Source organism: Astyanax mexicanus, chromosome 16 (assembly GCF_023375975.1).
Source record: "Astyanax mexicanus isolate ESR-SI-001 chromosome 16, AstMex3_surface, whole genome shotgun sequence".
NCBI lineage: Eukaryota > Metazoa > Chordata > Actinopteri > Characiformes > Acestrorhamphidae > Astyanax > Astyanax mexicanus.
Window position 1 is genome coordinate 34,445,578 of NC_064423.1, and position 23,254 is coordinate 34,468,831.

The 23,254-nt window shown below is 36.2% G+C and overlaps 1 protein-coding gene across 1 annotated transcript; it reads left to right on the top strand.

The window, feature by feature from the left end:
- Nucleotides 1-336: 336 nt before the first annotated feature.
- adgrg3 (adhesion G protein-coupled receptor G3) lies at nucleotides 337-16,107 on the top strand. Its single transcript, XM_049465832.1, has 12 exons — nucleotides 337-547; nucleotides 878-959; nucleotides 1,725-1,824; nucleotides 3,380-3,511; nucleotides 5,373-5,486; nucleotides 5,581-5,632; nucleotides 5,915-6,006; nucleotides 8,375-8,490; nucleotides 9,183-9,448; nucleotides 10,882-10,981; nucleotides 14,105-14,397; nucleotides 15,307-16,107. The coding sequence occupies exons 1-12, from the start codon at nucleotides 481-483 to the stop codon at nucleotides 15,405-15,407; spliced, it is 1,515 nt and encodes a 504-aa protein (XP_049321789.1). The 5' UTR covers nucleotides 337-480; the 3' UTR covers nucleotides 15,408-16,107.
- The last annotated feature ends 7,147 nt before the right edge of the window (nucleotides 16,108-23,254 follow it).

The following is a 23,254-nucleotide window of genomic DNA, read 5'->3' on the forward strand; positions in this document are numbered from 1 at the left end:
AAAATACAAATTTTATTTGTATTTTTAGTTTTACAGAATCCCAAGGGATGATAGTGCTGTTGGACAAGACTATATTTATATATTATGCTTATAATTCCTGGCAACTGATTCCAGGAACCAATAGGGAAGATGTATTTTTGTGTGATGTACTGAGATATGTGAAGTAATCTTTTTAGTGTAGATAATATTTGCCTAAATATGGTATCAATGCAACACAAATAAAGTGCTAAATTTGAACTCAAATCTATTTGAGCAGATTCTGTGGGTTGTTTTTCATCTTTTCTGTGAAAAAAAAACAACGGTACGTTGTGAAACGCTTAGGTCACGTCTGTGTGATGTGTGCAACTTCACAATGCTTGCCTTCCGATTCCGACAAAAAACCACAAACATGATAAGTGTCACAAACCTTCAGACCTCACTGAGGAACCAAAAGTAAATGGTGGCAGTTTACGAGCAGCGAGGAACACACATGTTGAAGAAATGAGGGGACTATGTTTTCTTGTCGTTTTTATATTTTCTTTCTTCTCTATGGCATTGAATCAGCAAGGTAAGATTGAAAATAACTATTATTTCACTTTGAATCCAATTAGCTTTTGGTTTAATCAAACGTTTATCACAATTCTGATTATTCTTATTCTGAGATTTTGTTTGGAACATTTTGTGTGTTTTTCACACTTCATTCATAGCCAGTGACTAAACACTGTAAAAAATAATCAATTAATCAATGAAGCTACAAATGTCTTACTATAATCAAAATTATCAAAAAGTTTGACACATTATTTTATATTTTTTAGTGCTGTACCAAGTGCCAATATTTTAATACAATAAATGTGCATTATAAAAATGGCTTTTATTGACATTACACTTACATTTACAGGTGATATCAGTATGTTCTCTGATGTTTCCAATGAGTGCCATAAGGTTCTGGGTGAGTGCCAGTCAAAGCAAAATATTGTTAGGTGAGTTATATTGGGTTTAAAAAGTTTTAAATGTATTCAAAATCCAACTAAACGTGCATAAACGTACATGTCTCTATCTGTATATACACTCAGCAAAAGCAAAAGAATAACAGACTTTCGGAATGTGTGTATATGATGATGATATATGTAATTGATTATAATATTAGAGTGCAAGGATGTGTTTATTGAGGAAACTGAGCTATTGGAAGGATGACATAGTAAACTATTGGGCTCCTCTAGCCTGGATACAAGATACAGTTGGGTATGGAGGTATACAGGTTCTGTATATCATCCTGCAGCACATTTACCCTGAGATGTTGGAGTGGGGTCTGAAGAGCCTGATTTTTAGGGTTTATAAGACCCAGCTGGTTCTATAGATGTTTTATTGTCAACTGCCTGTGGATAATTCACTGAAAAAATAGCAATTACCATCTGACTGTTGATGTCTGTCTCGAACAGTTACAGTCTGTGGTGCACCAGTGTTTTTCATTGCCAAGATAGCAATATGCCAGAAATTTACCTGAACACACCTCACTTCCAGACCACCAAACATGGGCATAGATATATTTGCAAGCGTTGTTGCTATTTCAACAGCGCAGATGTAAGGCGTGAAAATAGACTGTTGGCAAGGTGTAAGATAGCAATGAGCATCGCAATGCATTTTGTATAGGGTGTAAGAAACTATATAAGTATATGCAGCAACTTATGTAAGTAAATAGTGTATATTGTCACAGTAATGGTTTCATTTGACACTTTTGTTGGCAGGTGCCTTGAAACAAAAATGAAAAACTGCACTCTAGTCAAAAAACTACCCAGACGTCTTCCCAGAAACTTTTACTGGGATACTGTGGCTTCCACTAGTGAGGTAAGCCATTCACAGGATTAACATGCCTCCTGGACATGTGATGCCACACAACAAACGTTTCATGCCAGGCTTTCACAAAGTATCAGTTTTGTCTTATTTTGTGAGCAGAGGCTCTGTGGTCAGTGCTAATATCAGCAGTTTATTGTCACACCTCACACATCCAAAAGGCCTGGTGTCATACCAGATCACTTTACAGGCATTTTGAACTTCAACAACTTCATGATGAGACATCAGAAAAGGATTGTTACACATGCATTACACAATACTTCTTTATGTGTGGCTCAATAAATATGACGAAGAGTTTCCTCATATCAGTCTAAATGTTATAATTTTATCATTTATTGTTTCTGGTAACTTTTATCATCCTTCTATATATGGCACACAAGTTCAACAATTCTTTCTGGGTGCAGCCATTTTTTAAGATGAGTGCATTATATTCATAGCCTGACTTCTCAGATGTATACAGAAAAAAATGAGGAGTAAACACAGATTACGTACTCAGCAAACAATATATAAATGTTTTAAAATGATACAGGATGATTGTAATCACTAATCACATCCATATGCTGTCTCTAGAGTGCTCCTCACAGAGTTCCTGCTTTCGTATTCAAGGTTCACGTGAATATACACGCATTTAAAAATGTAGAACACCCTAGGAGTGATGAAGGGACAGAGAACCATCCACCCACCCAGAGAGAGCAAGGCCAATTGTGCTCTCTTGGGGCTCTGGCAGCTGATAGCAAGCTGAATGACCAGGATTCAAACGAGCAAGATCCCAATCATAGTGGCAGCGCTTAAGAATAAACTTTAAACCTAACCCCAACCCAAACCTTAATTTCTACCTTAATCTAACTCTTACCCATTCACATTTTATATATTCAATTTACCTGCAAATAAAAGGCCATTCAAAACTTTTTAGGATGTGTATTTTAGATAATTTACACGCTGCATAACGTTGATCTCTAAAACTGAAATATTCAAGCTAATGTGTTCAAGGACTTTTTCAGTGTGTAATTGTTAAGAAATCTTGGTCTTTAATTTAAGATGGAAAATACAGTATGATATAATAAATGTAACACTGCAACAGCCACTGCCTTTAATTCATGTGGTAACTAATCTATGTAATACCAACATAGATAATAAACACAAGAAATACCGTGGCCTGATGAAATTTCACATGGTGTAAGTTGTTGAGCAATGCTCAGCTCTACATTGAAGTTTTCTTTTATGCAAGACTGGGGATTTAATACAATTACTTTATCATAATTTACACAGTTACAATAAAGCTAAATTAATTCAACTTTTTTTTTTCGGAAAGTGATATTCAGTCACTTTTACGTCACACAAAACAGTATAAATGTAATTTTCTTGCTACATTGTACAGTACTGAGACAAGCTTACACAGGGTAGATTTGACCATATCTGTAATTTAAGGATCACTAGTACCACATAATAGTGAGTAACAGGAGTCTGGCCTGCTTTTCTAATATTGAGAAAAGAGCATAATGATGAACATGAACAAAGTATTGTGTCAAAGTTCTTATTTTTTTCCCAGGCAACAGTGACAACAAAAGATGGACATGTTATTCGTGTTCCTCCAGAAGCTGTCCAGCGAAGCATGGGGGGACAGCAGAACAGTAGCCAAGTGCATCTAACTGTATCTGTACTCAACCACAGCCTTTTTAAGGTTAGTGTTGAATTCTATTGTTTGTTATTTCACTGGTGATAGAATATGTGCACTCTAAGCCTGGATAAACTGAATTTAGTTTAATATTTTAAATAAGTTAAATAAAGTTAGAAAACCTAAACTGTAAGTTATTTTAATCGATTTATTTTTGTCAAATCAATTAATTTGCACAGTAATCCTTCTTTAAATTTTGAGGTTGTATTTTTAACTGAAATATAGATTTAAAGTGTGAACAATATAGAGCACACAACACAGAGTTAGCCGCTTAGAAAAATGATGCTTGCTCTTACAGCCTACAACACAGAGACCAGGCCAGTTAATTTTAGTATACTATCTACAAATGTACCTAATGTAGTCTGGGGAATGACTACATGCTGACAATTATCAGAAGGGTGGGGGTTGGGGGGGGGGGGGCAGATAGATGTTGCCAGGAGACAATGGAATAGAAAATAATAACAGACTACTCAATTCTTTTTGATTGATTCAGCTTAAACATCTCTGTGTGAATATATACTATATTCACAAATGTTCACCTAACACAAAATATTGTTTGAAGATATTCAATTTCACACAAAACAGACTTATTTTTTGGGTTCAAACTAATTGTGGGTTTTTAGTGTAAATATTTTAGTTTCTTTACTTTAAAGATGATTAAATATGTGATCAAATTAGTACAAACTGCTAAAAGTAATCCAATTAAAACTTACATAATTTGTATACATTGTAATTAAATTATTTTATTAGAAATAAAATCCAAGCTAGCAGTGTATAATGTTGATGCCAGTGGTGGCTTTACTTAATCGAAATGCCTGTTTTTGGACAAGCCAATCAGGTCTAAGTACCAGTAAGGCTGCTGTTCCACTGCAATTAAAACCTGTTTTGTTTGTACAATGAATAAAAAAAAGTGTCTACATACACATAGATAGATGTTCTTATCTAGATTTCTTAAAATAAGCAACTGTAAAATAACTGTAAAACAATCTTTTTTGAAGTAAAATTTCACTAATTTTATATTTTTTATGCATAACTTGACCAGTCACTTTTTCTGCTTATTTTAAGTTCAGATTGCTTAAAATAAGGTGACATTCTAAGTCTGATTCTAAGACTGATTAAGGTTATTGTTCCTAAAATCAGCAAAATTATTGTTATGATGGAGGGAGGGATGGACGTAAGTGCAATATATACTTTATTAAACAAACAAGATAAAATAAAACAATAAACAAAACGCGGGTAACGCAAAAAACATACAAAAAAAACAAGGCTAGGATAAATATAAACTGAGAAACACTGACTAAGAAACTAAGACGAGGATACAAGAAACACAGACTAAGAAACTAAGACTAGGATACAAACGGACTGCAGGGATACAAAGATACGAAGGATACAGCATACAAAATATACAAAATACAAAAGACTCGACCCTGAACATTCAAACAGACGGGCTTAAATACATGAGGAGAGTGAGAAACACCTGGGCTAGGATGACGAGGGGGCGGGGTTACAGACAAGACACAGGTGAGAACACTAATAGCTAGGGCAGGGCTGGGGCGGAGCTAGGGTGGAGACAGGTACAAAAACAACAACACAAGCACATGGCTGGGAAACATGACAGGTAAACAGAGGGGCAGGAGCACAAGAGACAAAATAAGGGAGAAACAGAAGACAGACATGGGCTAAGGTGTAACACTTACACTTTTAATGCTTAGTAAGACAAAGGAAAAACTTATTTGAGATAAGATATATTGCCTTGACGTGAGATAACGTCTCTTTTGCTACAATTAATTTATTTTTTGTAGTGGAGTAATTTCAATTTTGTCGAGTTGGATTTGTTTAGAGTGTGGGGTTTTCTACATGTGCACAGGCACCTTCAGAGAATGGATCTACTCATGAGCAGGTCTTAGGAGTCTGGCTTGGTGAACAAGATGTCCACAACCTTTTGAATCCTGTTAGGATGGTCTTTGTGAATGTGAATCAGGTAGGAAATTGTAGAAACCCTTTAGCATTAGTATTGGTAATAAAATTAATTGCATAAGTGATATTTGCATTTTTCCCATATGTCTGTGTTTCAGACTGGCCGTGGAGAATGTGTTTACTGGGAGATGTCAAACAATAGTGAACAAGGTCCTGAAGCAAACATTCACTTTTTGTAATTAACACAAAATAGTAAAATTATAATGTGTAGACCTTCAGTTTATTACAGTTTATTGCAGCACTGTGAGACTACATGATGCTTACTGCTGCTATAGGTAACATATTGCAAGATAAGGGGGTCTGTAACATCCTGTGTGTGTGTGTGTGTGTGTGTGTGTGTGTGTGTGTGTGTGTGTGTGTGTGTGTGTGTGTGTGTGTGTGTGTGTGTGTGTGTGTGTGTGTGTGTGTGTGTACGTGTGTTCTTGGTTTTAGGCAGCTGGAGCACAAAGGGCTGCAATACCACCAGAAATGGTACAGATTTTATCTGTGAATGTGATCATCTCAGCTTCTTTGCAGTGCTGATAGTAAGTTAATTTATCTTTATAGAGTCTTCGTTTTTTCTCAAAATAATAAGCAAATGTACAATGAAACCAATTTTTCCAAAACTATACTGTATTATTTATTTCAAATTAATTAGAAATTTTACCTGCATCAAATGATCCCCATGCAGGTGGTACTATGACAGTGTTCCAATATTTTTATTTAAAATATCTCTGTATATATATATATATACGTATATATATATATATATATATATATATATATATATATATATATATATATATATATATATATATATATACGTATATATATATATATATACATATATATATATATATATATACAGTGCCCTCCATAATTATTGGCACCCCTAGTTAAGATGTGTTCTTTAGCTTCTCATAAATTGAGTTCTGTTCAAAATAATATAGGACCACGATGGGAAAAAAGAGTAAAATACAACCTTTAACTCAAGTGAATTTATTCAGTAGGAAAAAAATCCCACATTAAGAAATAATTATTTAACATCAAATCATGTGTGCCACAATTATTAGCACCCCTGATGTTAATACTTTGTACAACCCCCTTTTGCCAACAAAACAGCACCTAATCTTCTCCTGTAATGTTTCACAAGATGGGAGAATACAGAAAGAGGGATCTTTGACCATTCCTCTTTGCACATTCTCTCTAAATCATCCAACGACCTGGGTCCTCTCCTCTGCACTCTCCTCTTCAGCTCACCCCACAGGTTTTCAATGGGGTTGAGGTCTGGGGACTGAGATGGCCATGGGAGGAGCTTGATTCTGTGTGCGGTGAACCATTTCTGTGTAGATTTGGCCACATGTTTAGGGTCATTATCTTGCTGAAAGACCCAGTGACGACCCATCTTCAGCTTTCGGGCAGAAGCCACCAGATTTTGTTTTAAAATGTCCTGGTATTTTAGAGCATTCATGATGCCATGCACCCTAACAAGGTTCCCAGGGCCTTTAGAAGAGAAACAGGCCCACAGCATCACTGATCCCCCGCCGTATTTCACAGTCTGCATGAGGTGCTTTTCTGCATACTCAGCTCTTGTGTTACGCCAGACCCACTTAGAGCATTTGTTGCCAAAAAGCTCTGTCTTTGTTTCATCTGACCAAAGCACACGGTCCCAGTTGAAGTCATAGTACCGCTTAGCAAACTCCAAACGTTTGCGTTTATGATTGTGAGTGAGAAATGGTTTCTTCCGTGCATGCCTCCCAAACAGCTTGTTGGCATGTAGATAGCGCCTGATGGTTGTTTTGGAGACTTTGTGACCCCAAGAAGCTACCATTTGTTGCAATTCTGTAACAGTGAGCTTTGGAGAACTTTTTATTTCTCTTATCATCCTCCTCACTGTGCGTGGTGGCAAAATAAACTTGCGTCCTCGTCCAGGCTTGTTTACCACTGTTCCAGTTGTTTTAAACTTCTTAATAATTCCTCTGACAGTAGATATGGACAGGTGTAGGCGAGTAGCGGTTTTCTTGTAGCCATTGCCTGACTTGTGAAGGTCAACACACATCTGCCTCACTTGAATGGTATGTTCCTTTGTCTTTCCCATGTTGAAGATAAATGGCCTCTGTGTCACGTCATATTTATACCCCAGGGAAACAGGAAGTTGTGAATTACTAATTAAATGTTCCTACATACTCTGATCAACTTCGTAAACTACTGTAGAAGTGACAGAAATACTTTTATTAAATTTATTTCCTAAGAATTGTTAGGGGTGCCAATAATTGTGGAACAGGTGATTTTATGAAGAATAATTATTTCTTAGTCAGGGATTTTATTTCCCCCTTAAAATTTACTTGAGTTAAAGGTTGGACTTTACTTTTTTTCCCATCGTGGTCCTATATTATTTTGAACAAAACTCAATTTATGAGAAGCTAAAGAACACATCTTAACCAGGGGTGCCAATAATTATGGAGGGCACTGTATATTATACTATATATATTATACTATATATATTTTAAAATAGAATTTAATTGAAAAGTTACTTTATTTCAGTAATTCTATTCAAAATGTGAAACTCATATATTATATAGGTGTATTAAATTTAATTTTCCAGCAGGACTTGGCACACTGCCCACACTGCCAAAAGTACCAATTGGTCTTATATAATATTCTTATTTTCCGAGACACTGATTGCTGGGTTTTCATTGGCTTTAAGTCATAATCATCAACAATAAAATAAATAAACGCTTAAAATACATCATTCTGTGTGTAATACATCTATTTAATATAGGAGTTTCACATTTTGAACTGAATTACTGAAATAAAGTAACTTTGCAATGATATAATTTTTTTGAGATTTTTTGAGATTGTGATTCTTTTTATTTCCCTGTGATTCTTATTCAAAATGTTGATTTCTGACAGAGCCCTAATGAGCCGGACCATGTGGACGTTCAGCGTCTGGTGTACATCTCATACGTTGGCTCATCATGTTCTGTGATTTGCACAGCTGTCATCATCATCATGTTTCTGTGCCAGAGGTGAAAAAAAATATTTCAGTACATTTTTTTATTTTTAATAAAACCTATGATTAACGTTTAAAGTAACCTAAACTATAATACACTGTTAAATTAACCCCCTGATCTTTCCCAACAGATTTGTACATTATTTATTTGCAATTTTGTTCTCTGGGAAATTTCATTAAAATGGTTAGAAAACACTGTAAGATTTGTTATAGGATTGTTGTATAAGTTTTATATTGTACATGAGTTATCTATTTTAACTGGTTTGTATTAGCTTGCAATTTTAAGAAAACTAAGCTTTAAATAAAGTTCCTAATTAAATAATTAACATTTAAATCTTCAGTAATTTTAGACAAAATTACTGATGTTATGCAAATATTTCACAGGCAAATACAGTTTGTATATAAAAATATTAAACAAAATTAAACAAGGTGCCAACAGATATCTATAAAAGGGGAACCCCTGCTGACCTAAACACGTTTTAGTACTGTTTGCAAAGTAGTTTGCGTAGAAATTGCAGAGAAGATAATTAATTTAACTTAAATTTAATTGAGATAATGTACACTTTTGAATTTAACAAGCTTTTTTAATATAACAGTCATTTTTAGCAAATATAAATCAGTAACTTTCTGGTAGTAGAAGGATGGCTAATCATATATATATATATTATTTTGCATTTACTTTTTAACAGTGCATTTCTCTCTCCACAGGAAGAGGAAAGCAGAACATTCAGTCGTTATTCATCTGCAGCTGGCCGCCTCGCTGTTTCTGCTGCACGTCTTCTTCCTGTCCAGTACGTTTTGGTCTCAGGAGAAAGATGCAGTCTGTAAGTCTCTGGGGATCCTGCTGCACTGGGCCCTGCAGGTCACGTTCACCTGGACGGCTATCGAAGGCTTCCATCTGTACCTGCTGCTGGTGCGTGTCTTCAACATCTACATCAGGAGATACGTCCTCAAACTGAGCCTGGTGGGCTGGGGTGAGTTGTTGCCAGACAGTTTTGAAAAAGGATGAAAAAATAAAGTGGAATATTTGACTTTTGAATGTTGCTGTTTTTAACTGATAAAATGACTAATGCCATATTAATGTAAATAAATTATTAATAACAAGCAAAAGATCAGCAAAAGTTAATCATAATTCTCATTGAGTTTAAGGAGTACAGAGGATGTGAAAAGATTATCAAAGTAAGTGTGGACAACAAATATGTCCGCTCTAACTATAACTAGCCTACAGTATAGAGAGAGAGCCAGAAGGTAGCATAGACATGAGGCTTGAAACTTTACATCCATCTGCCCCTCAGTGCACAAACCTGAATAAAAGGGTTTAAAGGTCTCCTTTTATAGTTTTTAAATTAATTTTAAAATGTCTAGTTGTGGTTTCTAGTAGGAATGAACGCCATGTGAGCCGTTTTTTGTGAAAAAAGTGTTTCAGGTGTTTCTATTTAGCCCTGCTTTAGATCACTGAATTAGAGGTCTCTGAAGAAAGACAGGTTTTGGGATTTGCTCATGAATATTCATAAATGCAAATAAATCACCTCTGATTGGCTAACAGCACTGCAGCAGAGGATGCATAGCTGCCTTCACTCCACACTCAATTTTACAGCTCTAAAACTCAAAGGACAATTTTTTTTCAGAGACACAGCCTTAGTCAAAGATATTAGTAGAAAGTTAATCCCTAAAACCTATTCCCGCGGCAGCGCGATTAACCCCAGCCACCCACCCCCCTCCCCATGGCATTGAAAATCAGACGTAAAATCATAAAATCGTAAAATCAGTAAAAAAAAAAAAAGTAACTGCGCCCGCTTTGACCAGTGTGTTTTGTCGAGTTGAGCTGCCTTTCAAACCGTGCTTCCCTGGTGTAAACCTAGAGTTACTTACACAAGATAGCTAAAGCTAACTAGCTCTGTAAACAGAAACTGTAAACTGAGTAAACAAAACTGTAAGCTTCTGCTTAGCTACAGTATAGCTCCTAATGTGCTGTAGCCTGGGTTCAGCTCTGTCTGTGGGCGGTCCTGAGCCGAGGTGGGTGAGGCCATGAAGTCACCGGTCGACGTCGACACCCTAACGTCTCTCTGGCAACTTGTATTTCTTTTACTACCTACTGCAGACAAGGGAGGCTGAAGAACAGTTTTATGTGCAGCATGCATATACAACTCAGAGAGACCTATAGTATTTCAAAAAGAACAAGAAAAAATGGCTTGCTAGAATGTCAGTTTAGATCCTAGATCTGTAACCTTTATCATTTTGCACTGTGTAATATTATGTAATCCATTTTTAGACTGGCTAGATAGCCTCCGGATAGTCTTTACTCCACATAAATTTCCCCTCTGTATTTATTTCTTCCTTAATTACTATAAAATATGTGGAGAAAACATTACAAAACTAATCTGCATCCTTTTCTGTCTTGCTGCAGGTGTTCCGACAGCTATCGTGGTGGTCTGTGGCGTGACTGGTGCATATGGAAGGTTCACCTTAACAGAACGTGCCAGCAATACCACAGTAGCCATGGACCTGTAAGCATTGTTCAACAGTTCTAACATGTTATTCTTTTACCTAATCTAAAGGTTTCCAATCTTACCCACTTAAAGGGGACATATTACACCTATCTTTACACAAGTTAGAATACTGTGGATCTTTGGTCTATACAAAACATGCCATTTAAGAGCTCTGTCACTTTCATGCAAATAACCTCTTGCTGTCCATGCTCCACCCATCCCATATTTTTTACCACACATTAGTGTTAGCTTTTATTAAATGACTAAACATGAACAAGCTGGATTAAATAGCTTAAGTGTGATAGAAGCAAAACTCATTATTAGAAAATACTTACATCTTAAAGAATAGGTACAGATCCCTCCCTCAGACAAAGTCTGCTGGCTAATCCTGCTGTGTACTGTCTGAGGTCCTCCACCAGTGAACCAAACTGGCAGAGCTTAAGCCAGGCGGACACTGTGCGATTTTAGCCCGATTTTAAGCCCGATCTGGTCGGATGCGACTGAATTTCATGATCGGGCCGAATTTTAGCTTGATCGTGCGTCGTTTGTCGTGCAGTGTGAGAGGGGAAGCGATGTCCGATTAATTGCCCATACGAGCTGCGAATGAGCAGTCGGACGCGACCAGGGATTTCTGACATGCCAGAAATTTTGGTCGCTTGTCTCACAGTGTGAGCTGTTTTGCGGGCCGATTTCTTAACGTCACGACCTGTTTTCCCAAAAATCTGCACAGTAACTATATATAATTATTAGTCATATTTATTTCTGTCAGTTATAAGGATTTATATTTATGTTCGGTACACAGACTTATAGCTTAATATAGCAGACACAGGCATTCTGCTGTTTAAGAATTTCAACAGATGCTTATTCTCAGTCAATAGCTGGAGTTTTTGAAAAGAAAAATTAAAAGAGAAAATATCTTTGACAAACATAAATTTATTTTATTTCACTTTGCTATTATATCTGAAAAATAAAGCACATTGTCAGCCTCTGATGCTGCCCGTCAATTATATAAAACTTAAAACATGCACAGAAATATAAAGCTATATTATATTATTCGTTTCTTTTCGCCAGGGCAAATTTATTAAAATTATAAATATGTTAATTTATTAATTAAAATCTCGTCCAGTGCTCCAGAATATTAGCCACGCAAAGCCAGCTTAGCGCAGCGCGTGGCATTGCGCGTGGCATTGCGCGTGGCATTGCGCGTGGCATTGCGCGTGGCATTGCGCGCGGCATTGCGCGCGGCATTGCGCGCGGCATTGCGCGCGGCATTGCGCGCGGCATTGCGCGCATAATAACCTCTGTCTTCTAAAATAAACGTTTTAATAAATAAGGTCGGAGAAGTGTAGTAAAATTAGTGCTATTAAACTTACTATAGCTAATAAATGTACTGATAATTAATCAAGATAAATCAGAGAAAATGCGCTGCGCCTCTCTCTCGCTCTCTTTCGCAGCGCAGAGATGAATTCAGCGCGAGGCTACAGAAACTCAGTTCAGTTGAATAAAAACAAGTAAGGGCCTGTAAGTACAAGCAAAGGACCTGTAAGTAAATATAGTAAAATATAAAGAATAGTTTGAGGTTTTGGTGAGCTGTTTTTATGATTTGAAACTGAAACTAACTGAAACTTTGATTAATCTGCAGAAAGCCTGGGTTATTTTAAACAAATTTTTAATGAGTTTATATTTTTTATTTATTCATTTTAATTATTTTTATTCTTTTATTAATCAAATCATTAAATATATATCTTCATAAGATATACATTTTTTACCTTTTATGTCAATTTTTATTATCTTTTTTTAAGGTCCTATTTTTCCTTTTTTACGTATATATTTTATTCGTCTATAATAAATGTCAGTTTTTATTTCTATTTTTTATATATTTTTTAAATCCCTTTTAAACTGTTAATGCTCAGCGGCACTGTAAATGAGGGTCCCTATCCAGTGTGAATAACCGATTGCTTGTTTAATATTCAGTGTTTCAAAACCAGTTTTTACATAAACAATAAACAGAATAAAAAATATAATTATTTTATTTTATTTAAGCTGCTGGTGTTTCTTTCGCAGCCTGACGCGCAGTCATTTTTCGATGCGCTCTCCTTCTGTAAAACGGACAACCCGTAGAGTCCACGTCGCCTCAGCCACCTGCGAGTCCATGTACGTCTCTTCCGTGGACTTTCAGCGCACAACAGGGCACAAATAAGTAAAGCTAAGCGCTTTCTTTTGCAAGGCGTTGTGTTGAAGCGAGAGTTTGTACGCAAAGAAAGCTCCGCCTACGGGCTGCGTTTAGACGTGCAGTGTAAGCTCCCCCGTCGCAGCAGGTCAGTCGGACCGTACAGTGTGTGCAGATGAATCGCAGGCGTTGTTCATACACGACAAACGATTCAAACGTGCAGTTTGAGCTCTCCAGAACGCATCCGATTAAAAACATCGCACAGTGTCCGCCTGGCTTTAAGCTGATCTAGTAGGTGGGGCTCTGGTGAGATTTTTCTTATTGTTAAATCATAATAAGGGAGGAGCATCCAAACTTCTCATAGAAGCAAATGATTCTTGATACCAATTTTGTTTTAGCTGATTCACAGAAAACTAATAGAACTTTTTTTACACTTGGAGTGTTTATAGGGACAGATGAGACACAAGAGGAAATAAAAATCACGCAAAAATGTAAATTTTTAATAACCTATCCCCTTTAAGGCCTGTGTATGACTTTAGGATTTCACTCCAAACATACAATATTACAACTTCTGAACTATTTAAAGCTAAGAGAAGCTGATTTTACAAATATAATCATATCTGTCCTGCTTGATTGGTTAAGATTGGACATTCCTTCTCGAATCTCTCTGCATCTCGATACAGAGTTTACGATTCAATTTATCATAAGCCCTGGAAAATTGTTTTAGTATAAAATATACACTTTTATAATTATAAAATCTGAGTAATATAAAAGTGTACTTTTTATCCTATCAAAACAATGTGATCTAACAATAAATCACATCACTGCTATCTAGTGGTTGGAGTTTGAACACAACACTAAATGAACCACTATGAGTTTATAAATCAAAACAGTTTTACAACAGAAAACACTGCAGTATTTTCTTACACCCCTAGCAATAATCACATTTCCCTTTCCTCCTCCACCTGCAGTTGCTGGGTCACCAATAAGGCTGTGAGGTACATAACAGTGAACGGCTATCTGGGCTTGGTGCTGCTCTTCAACGTAGCTATCCTGGCAGTGATGGTGGTGAAGATGAGGCAGCTGAGGGTGCGGAGCGTCCAGGCTGGAGACAGAGTGAGGCGGATATGGAAGGACTGGGTCACTGTGCTGGGGCTTAGCTGTGTTTTGGGGCTTCCCTGGGGGCTGGCGTTCACCACGCATGGACCCCAGTCTATCAGCCTACTGGGAATTTACCTCTTCACCATCCTCAACGGCTTTCAGGGTCAGTGTTGTTCAGTGGAGCAAATATATTATACACTATATATAGCCCTTTTAATGAATACATTCAGCTACTTTAATTTGCACCCACTTCTGACACTTGTATCCCAGGTGGTTGCTAGGTAGTCTCTTATACCTCTCTTCCACCAACAAAGTGCTGGTACCGGAGTCAGAGCCGGTGCCAGCTCCTGTGAAAAGGAACTAGAAACGGAACACTGAAACAAAGGGGCTTATATACACTTAGAGGATATGGGACACCTGGGGAGGGTAACAAGGAGGTGAGGTAACAAACAAGACAGGAGGGACAAGACACTAATGGCTAGGGCGGGGCTGGGGAAGAGACAAGACAACAACAAAACAGAGTCATGTGTTTAAAGGGGCACTTAACCCCCTAATTTTTGCTAACTCCACCCTAATCTCAAACTTGAAGAAGGCTAAAAATTGTGAGGGGTAGGTTAAGTAGGGACAGTAGGTGATGTATGGGTTTAGAAGCAGGGCAAGAGGGAGAGCTGATTGGCTGAGCTGCAGCAGCAGCAGTGTGCCTCTGATAGCGGTAAGATGCCATTATTTGGATATCAGCAGCAGGGCATATTGTCCACGCCTATAGTACAGTTGAACCTGAGAGGATGCTGCAGAGGCAGAAATGACCAATTATCCTTTAAAGAGCACATGGGGAAGAAAACAAAGAAGTTGTGGAAGACAGAACCTCAGGACAGGGACAGGAGGGACACAGAAAGTGATAAAAGAACACACAAAGGCTAAGGTGTGGACATTGTGTTCTCAAGAATGATGAATCTCTATACAATATTTTTGAGATTATGATGAGTTGATAAGTTTTTATGGTAAATAATGTAGTTAAAAACATGTTATTGAAGGAAATGTAACACGTCCATCCCTGTGTTCCATCATCCAGGTGTTTTGATGTTGCTGTGGTTTATATCCATTACCTGGAAGTCAGTTCGGGAAGAGCAACAGTCAACAAAGGACCTCACCCTGAGCAACCTCAACTCATGATCCTGGAACTGAGACACATGATTCGGACTGATAGACTGCATACAGGAGTTTGTCCCGATATACATGGATCAGTACAATGCACCCTAATTTGCTTTGGCCCTCAAATCCTCTCTCTGTATTATGCAGTCCTTGGACACTCTGCACATTGGATATATTAGAGCTTATGTGATGCTCACTGAAGTGTTACCTTTTATCACATCAAATGTTCGTGTGGCGCAGTGGATAACACCACTGCATGCCAGTGAGCTACCACATCATGTGGAAGACTGGGGTGGTTCAATTCCCAGTCTGGATGACTGAATGCTGTGCTACACCATTAAGAGTCTTTGGGCAAGACTCCTAACACTACATTTGCCCAACTCTGTAATAGAAATAACCTTGTAAAGCCCTATCCGGACGGGGTTAATTTCTCAGAGGGACGTCTGTGAAAAATATTTCACACTTCTACTCAGTGATAAAACTCTAGCATCCGGACTGCAATTGAAAAAAAGTTTTTAGGCTTTCTCTATCACATGACATTGCGTTCAGTAGCTCCTCCATTTCCAATCGCTGTTGTGTTTACGTGGATCTCCATGGACATGCACACCCAAAGTGTAGTTAATAGAGGTGTGCCAAAAAATCGATTCACATAAGAATCTTGATTCTCATTTACTACGATTCAGAATCGATTTAAAATGTCCCAAAATCGATTCTGAGGGGCGGGTTTTAGACTGATTTTGGGCTGGGTATTTTTGTTGGACCTGGCAACCCTGGGGATAGCGCTTGTCCCTTTGGAGATCTTCCAGACACACACAGAGCGTAGGTGTTTGAGAATCACCGGTAAGATGGCAGAACAAGCATTATATTACCTTAGATTAACGTGTAGTTTCAATGTTTTATGGCAGAATGCTTCATAACAAGCATAAAAAAGATCGCTAGTAGTTAGTTTCAGTAACTGTTAGCTAGCTAACTAGCTAACTTTCCAGTTCCACCTTAAATAACGCTACAGGTGGCAGCGGGCTGCAGCATTTAAGGCGGAACGGAAAAATAACAATAAGCTAATCAGAGCTAATTTCAGCTCCTCATCACAGAGGAATTAAGGAATGGACAATATGAATTAATTTCTCCACCTCCTGCCCCCTTTCTGAAGAAATACAACCACCTTAAATTAACTAGTTAATCAGCAGCTGCTCCTGAACTTTAGCGCTCCACTGCTATCATCACATCAGCCCAGCAGCGTCACCTACACACCACCGCTAGTAGCCTGGTAATAAAGCAGTGTTATTTATTATTTATTTATTGTTCATTAACGTCATTGTGATATCCCAGTGATTCCTCTGTCACTGAGGACCCACATTCCTGCACATTTTATTGTTTTTGTTACACATTACTTGCTCCAGGACCAGTGTATATTATGGAGGGTTTTTTTTCAATACGATTCATAAGCCAGAAGCAGAAATATTTATAATTCAAATCGTTTTGAATCAAATCGATTTTGAATCGAATCGTGGCCCCCAAAATCGGAATCGAATCGAATCGTGAGATAGTAAACGATTCCCACCCCTAGTAGTTAAGGTGCACGGCAGTGAACAAATAGCTATTATATTAAACGTGAGGTGATGAAACTCAGACATGTGGATCCAGAAGCGACTAAAATTACTGGAGGATCAAGGAGTTCAGCAAAAAACAGTAGGTAATTCAGCCTGTAAATTTCTCAGGGGACGCCTGAAAAAAACAAATGCGTATGTGGTTCTTCCGAACAGGAATAAAATCACAGAAGACCCCCATAAATGAGAAAATTACCCCAGGACCCCCTGAGAAACTAATCCCGTCCATATAGGGCTTAAGTCGCTCTGGATAAGAGTGTCAGCTAAATGCTGTGAATGTAAATGTAAATGTAAATCCACATGGCCACAGTTCTGTAATTTGTATAAAGTGCTAAAAGACAATCTATACATTTCTATAAGTAAAGGGAAACCTTGCTGGACTTGGGAATAACCACACCTGTATAAGTGGTGAGGTGTTATCTTATGAGGTCTTGTGAGGTTATATACTGACCAGTATGCTCATGGCAAGGAGATAGGGATTATTGTAGTTAAAGCGAGGCCACAGCCACAGTGTCGTATGAGTTTTGAGAATTCATCACAGACGGAATTAGCACCCTCTGTCCACAGCGAAGTGGGTGGTAATGTTTGTTTCCATGGGACATGCCAAAAATCATGGGACACGATACAAGTCATTTGGCATGTTATTGTAATTATCCTATTTTTCGCACTATAAAGCGCACCGTATTATAATACCACGTTATCAATAAACGTCTATTTTCTGATCGATTTTCAAACATAAGGCGCACCGGATTATAAGTAACTAGTAACTAGTAGTAGGAACAGGGGTGTCACCAAGTCATAGTCATAGTACACAAAAGTTACAAAAGAAGGATAAGATAAAACGATACTTACAAAAATACAATATAAAAGTACAGTCTTTAGGTTGAACACAGTGGACAATGAACACCAGTTGTTGTGCATAAAGTGAGGATAGCCTAATTTAAATTTAGCAGTGCAAACTTGTAGAGATGTAAACAGTGGACAGTAAATAAACTGCTAATTCAGCAGCTCAAGCTAAGCTAAGAAAAACAAAACTGTAATCTTAAAAAAAAAACATTTCAGACAAGTCAGACGAGTCAGACAAGTCAAACGAGAACTGGAAGTAAACCTACACAGATTTGTCTGATGAAAACTGTTTATTTGGGTGAATAAAGCACTTTCATTTATTAACAGTAAGTTTAGAGCATTAGCATTAGCATTAGCGGCTAACCGCTAGTGGTTAGTGGCTAATGTCACCCAATAACGCTACATTGAGGAACCCTGAGTGCTCCGGTAAACCAGGGTGATATTAGCTAGCAGCTAATCCCATGTAGCTTGTTTTAAATAAGGCGCACTGATGATTTTTGGGAAAACTAAAGGAGTGAGCCTTATAGTCCAAAAAACACGGTACAGTATGTGGTTGCACATGTTACTACAGCCATTGTTCTGAGAACATGTTCCAATAGATTTTAGAATCTCTGTAAATTTTACTGTATTTATCTTCACTGGACCCAAATCATGAAAATGTCCAGCTTCATTACTGAACTGTTGTTTATTCTAGACTTTTTCATCACAATATGCCATGTTGAATGTTAATGAGCTCTTTTAGTATGTCCTGTTCTATACACATTGCTAGTATATTGTAGACTGTATAACAGTTTGCTTGTTATGTATGGATTGTAGCACTGGGCAATTTTCACAACTAATTCGATTAATTTGAATTACAGTTGTAATGCGATTTTCAAAATTGAGTAATCGCGATTTTACATACAAACATTTTATTTATTTAATCTAAAATATCCAAAAAGTCTATTGATTTCTGAAGTGTTTTTTCCGTTTTATCCTTGTTACCAACGTTTTTTTTTTTTTTTTTTTACAGATAAACCTAGTTTTGAACCATTTCTTTGTCATCTGTAGTTGGATTTTTTTTGTGAATTTATTTAAAACAGTATGCACATACTTTTGTGGACTTTTGTCCACTAAAAAAGTTTCCTAACTTTCAGTAAAAAAAATATATATTTTATTCCATTAGGAGTTCAGCACAGCTGTTAACTGAAAGCCTGAATTCCAGGTGACTCTACCTCATAAAACTGACTGAGAAAATCCAGCCAAGATTTGCAAAACTGTCATCTAATCAAGAGGTGCTTTTGTTTCTTCATAGTTTGGATGACTTCAGTATTAATCTACAATGCAAAATATTGTAAAACAATGAAAAAACACTGAATATAAGGTGAGTCCATTCTCTAGAGTGGTATTCTGTATGTAATGTTTTGGCTTAAAAGCTCACCAGACACAAAAATATCAGTAACATAATTTGTTTTAATGTGTTTTAATATTGTTAATTAATAATGATGCCAGTCGTGTGACAAGTAGAGAATTTAGTGGTGTAAAGAAGTACTATTTGCTGACAGATGTGCAAATTGCACACACACACCAACACACACACACAGCTTATCCAGTCTGTGTAGAGATGTATTGCCAGACATTGGCTAGAGGGGTTTTAAGCCCCCCAGTATTGAGCTGTGGAGTAGTGGATCTGTGCTGTCTGGAATGATTGTGTTGGTCCATCCAATATTTTATAATTTAATGTGGGAAAAATTTAGCAGAACAAAATATATCAAATATAAGTTTGATATAAATATAACTCAGTATAGCAACCGTATTTATTTATTTTATCACTCACCATCAGCAATAAGAATTACACACACTCTTTATCTGATTCCACAGTTCCTCTTTTCTCTTTCTATCTGTGAACATCTGGGCACTAGAGCCTCAGCCCTGCTCAGCCCTCTAGAAAACCCTGACCATCACAACCTCCACTGAGCCTCAGGCTGTGTTCCAAACCACACACTACCACATAAAATATTCTGTAAAAAAAAAAAAGTATACAATCAGTAGAGGTGCCTTCATTAGTGGGTAAGTAGTTTGGGACGGATCCACAAAGTATTTTTTTTACAGATTTAACAGTTTCTGTACATCAGTATCAGTGACTATCTTTACAGCGTCATCTCTTTTACTCTCAAGCTTACACATTTCCACTGAACTTTCGGAACTTGCGTCTTTCACGCCATCGGTTTCATCTGTTCTCGCCCACAGAAACCACCAGATTCTCATGGTGAACACAAACACAAGCAATTTACAGTATTTTACAGTTTAAGTAGTTTTAAGCAAAGTAAAAAAAACTAACATTTACTTAGAACTTTTAAAACATAAAGAACGTTAGTAATTCAGCAAGATACATTACACATTTTAAAACCAATAAAATAAATAAAATTTAAAGCAATTTGAAACAGACAGATAAATAATAACTTACAATAATATGAATAAAAAAAATAATTCTAGTTTTACAACAGGTACAACACAATTAACTAGGGGTGTGACAAGACGAGACACGATAATGGGTTCACGAGAATGAGATTTATAAATATTTTAAAGAAAAACAAAAAATATATAGTTTTATTTGACAAAATCATAACACAAACTCAACAGCCTGGTTTCTCTCACAAATTGAGTCTTTAAAAATAAACAATAAAAATAAAAAATAAAAACAAAACTTTCCTAGGTCCTATTTAGTGCAAACAATAAGTGCAAACCACAACCAGTCAAATTAAGCCTATAGTTTCTGTTATTTTTTTTGTAACTTAACTATGTATAACCACAACCAGTCATATTAAGACTAAATTTTTTTGTTTCTCCTGAGTCTTAAAGTAGATCTCTGGTGTAAAATGGGCTTTTGGTGTAGTAAAACAGGATAAAATGTGCTTACCTTTTATGAATAGCACACCTCGTTCTCCCACAGCATTCTGAACCACGGTAAAGTTAGTTTAATTTTTGATATTCGACTTTTCCTGAACGGAGGATGGTTGCCAGCAGATACTTACATAATCAGGACAGTACGACCACAGAGAGTGACGCACACCCTTCCTTTTACTGTTTGGGTGAAATTTGCGCAACGCCCTTTTAGCGTTAATACCGAAAAACTAAGCGCACTTTTCCTGTCAGAATAAAATGCATGTACTTCTAGACCACCTCTACATCTGTACACACTCATTTATTTACCTCCAAATCACTTCAGTGCATAAAAATGCCTATTAATGTTCCCACATAAGAATAGATGGCTTTAAGAAAAAAAAAACACCAATAGCTCCATATCCTTAGGGTTCGTACACATCAGAATAACGGGGATGTATACTTTGAGTCATGAGGAAAATTGCACACCCATTAATATTATGCAAAATGCTCTAATTTTTTATTATATTTTATATATTCACAAATTCAATAGCATTTCAGCAACTGTGTATGTCACAGCTAGGTGGCAGCAGACACGCACACCATTTATATTTTGGATACAGTGCCAATTCTAGTGAATATTACATTTTATATATTTAAAAAATCAATAGAATTTAAACCGAATTACACAGAACAATAAAAACAAGTGTGTATGATACAGTTAGGTGGCAACAAACACACACATGCTTTATATTTATGATACACTGCCAATTCTACTAATTATTACATTTTATATATTTTAAAATTCAATAGCTTTTACACCAAATCACACAGAACAATAAAAACTAGTGTGTATGATACAGTTAGGTGGCAACTAACACACACACTCTTTAAAATTTGGATACATTGCCAATTCTATTAATTATTAAATTTTATACATTTTAAAATTCAATAGCTTTCAAACCGAATTACACAGAACAATAAAAATAAATGTGTATGATACAGCTAGGTGGCAGCAAACACGCTCACTCTTTAAAATTTGGATACATTGCCAATTCTACTAATTATTAAATTTCATATATTTTAAAATTCAATAGCTTTTACACCAAATCACACAGAACAATAAAAACTAGTGTGTATGATACAGCTAGGTGGCAATAAACACACACACTCTTTAAAATTTGGATACACTGCCAATTCTACTAATTATTAAATTATATACATTTTAAAATTCAATAGCTTTTAAACTCAATTACACAGAATAAAAAAATATTGGAAACAGTGAGCCATAGTATAAACAACATAGTATAAACCATAGTTTTAGCCATAATATAAATAACGCTAAAAATAGCTGTGTATGACACAAGTCGGTGTAAAATAAAGGGTGTTATGCAAATTTGGTTATGTAAAACCAAAACATCAAAAGAAAACTTTTTACTCTCTGTGGTCATAATACATGTATTATTAATTTGATATTTGAGACAAAAATAAATAGGTGGATTATTTAATAACAAGGTAATGTAATGATTAAGGTATACCATGTAACTAACTGAATGTTATACATTATACAAACATATAATACATAATATTACATAATTACATAAAACTGTTACAAACACAACTACATTTAAACTTTTTTATTGATGTACAGTTAAATGTACTGTATCCTCTCTGTTAGAATAAATATTGCCAAGGACATTGTAAGCTATTGGTCAATTTCCAAAATTAAAGGGTGTGCAGTTCTGCCCATGACTCAAAGTCACCGTAAGAACTTTTGAATGGATGATGGTAGCTAGCAAATGACAACAAAATGACCACAGAGAGTAAAAAGTTTTCTTTTGATGTTTTGGTTTTACATAACCATATTTGCATAACACCCTTTATTTTACACCGACTTGTGTCATACACAGCTATTTTAGCGTTATTTATATTATGGCTAAAACTATGGTTTATACTATGTTGTTTATACTATGGCTCACTGTATCCAATATTTTTTTATTCTGTGTAATTGAGTTTAAAAGCTATTGAATTTTAAAATGTATATAATTTAATAATTAGTAGAATTGGCAGTGTATCATAAATATAAAGAGTGTGTGTTTGCTGCCACCTAGCTGTATCATACACACTTATTTTTATTTTTCTGTGTAATTCGGTTTGAAAGCTATTGAATTTTAAAATGTATAAAATTGAATAAATAGTAGAATTGGCAGTGTATCATAAATATAAAGAGTGTGTGTCTGCTGCCACCTAGCTGTAGCATACACACTTGTTTTTATTATTCTGTGTAATTGAGTTTAAAAGCTATTGAATTTTAAAATATATATAATTTAATAATATGTAGAATTGGCACTGTATCATAAATATAAAGCATGTGTGTGTTTGTTGCCACCTAACTGTATCATACACACTTGTTTTTATTGTTCTGTGTAATTCGGTTTACATTCTATTGATTTTTTAAATATATAAAATGTAATATTCACTAGAATTGGCACTGTATCCAAAATATAAATGGTGTGCGTGTCTGCTGCCACCTAGCTGTGACATACACAGTTG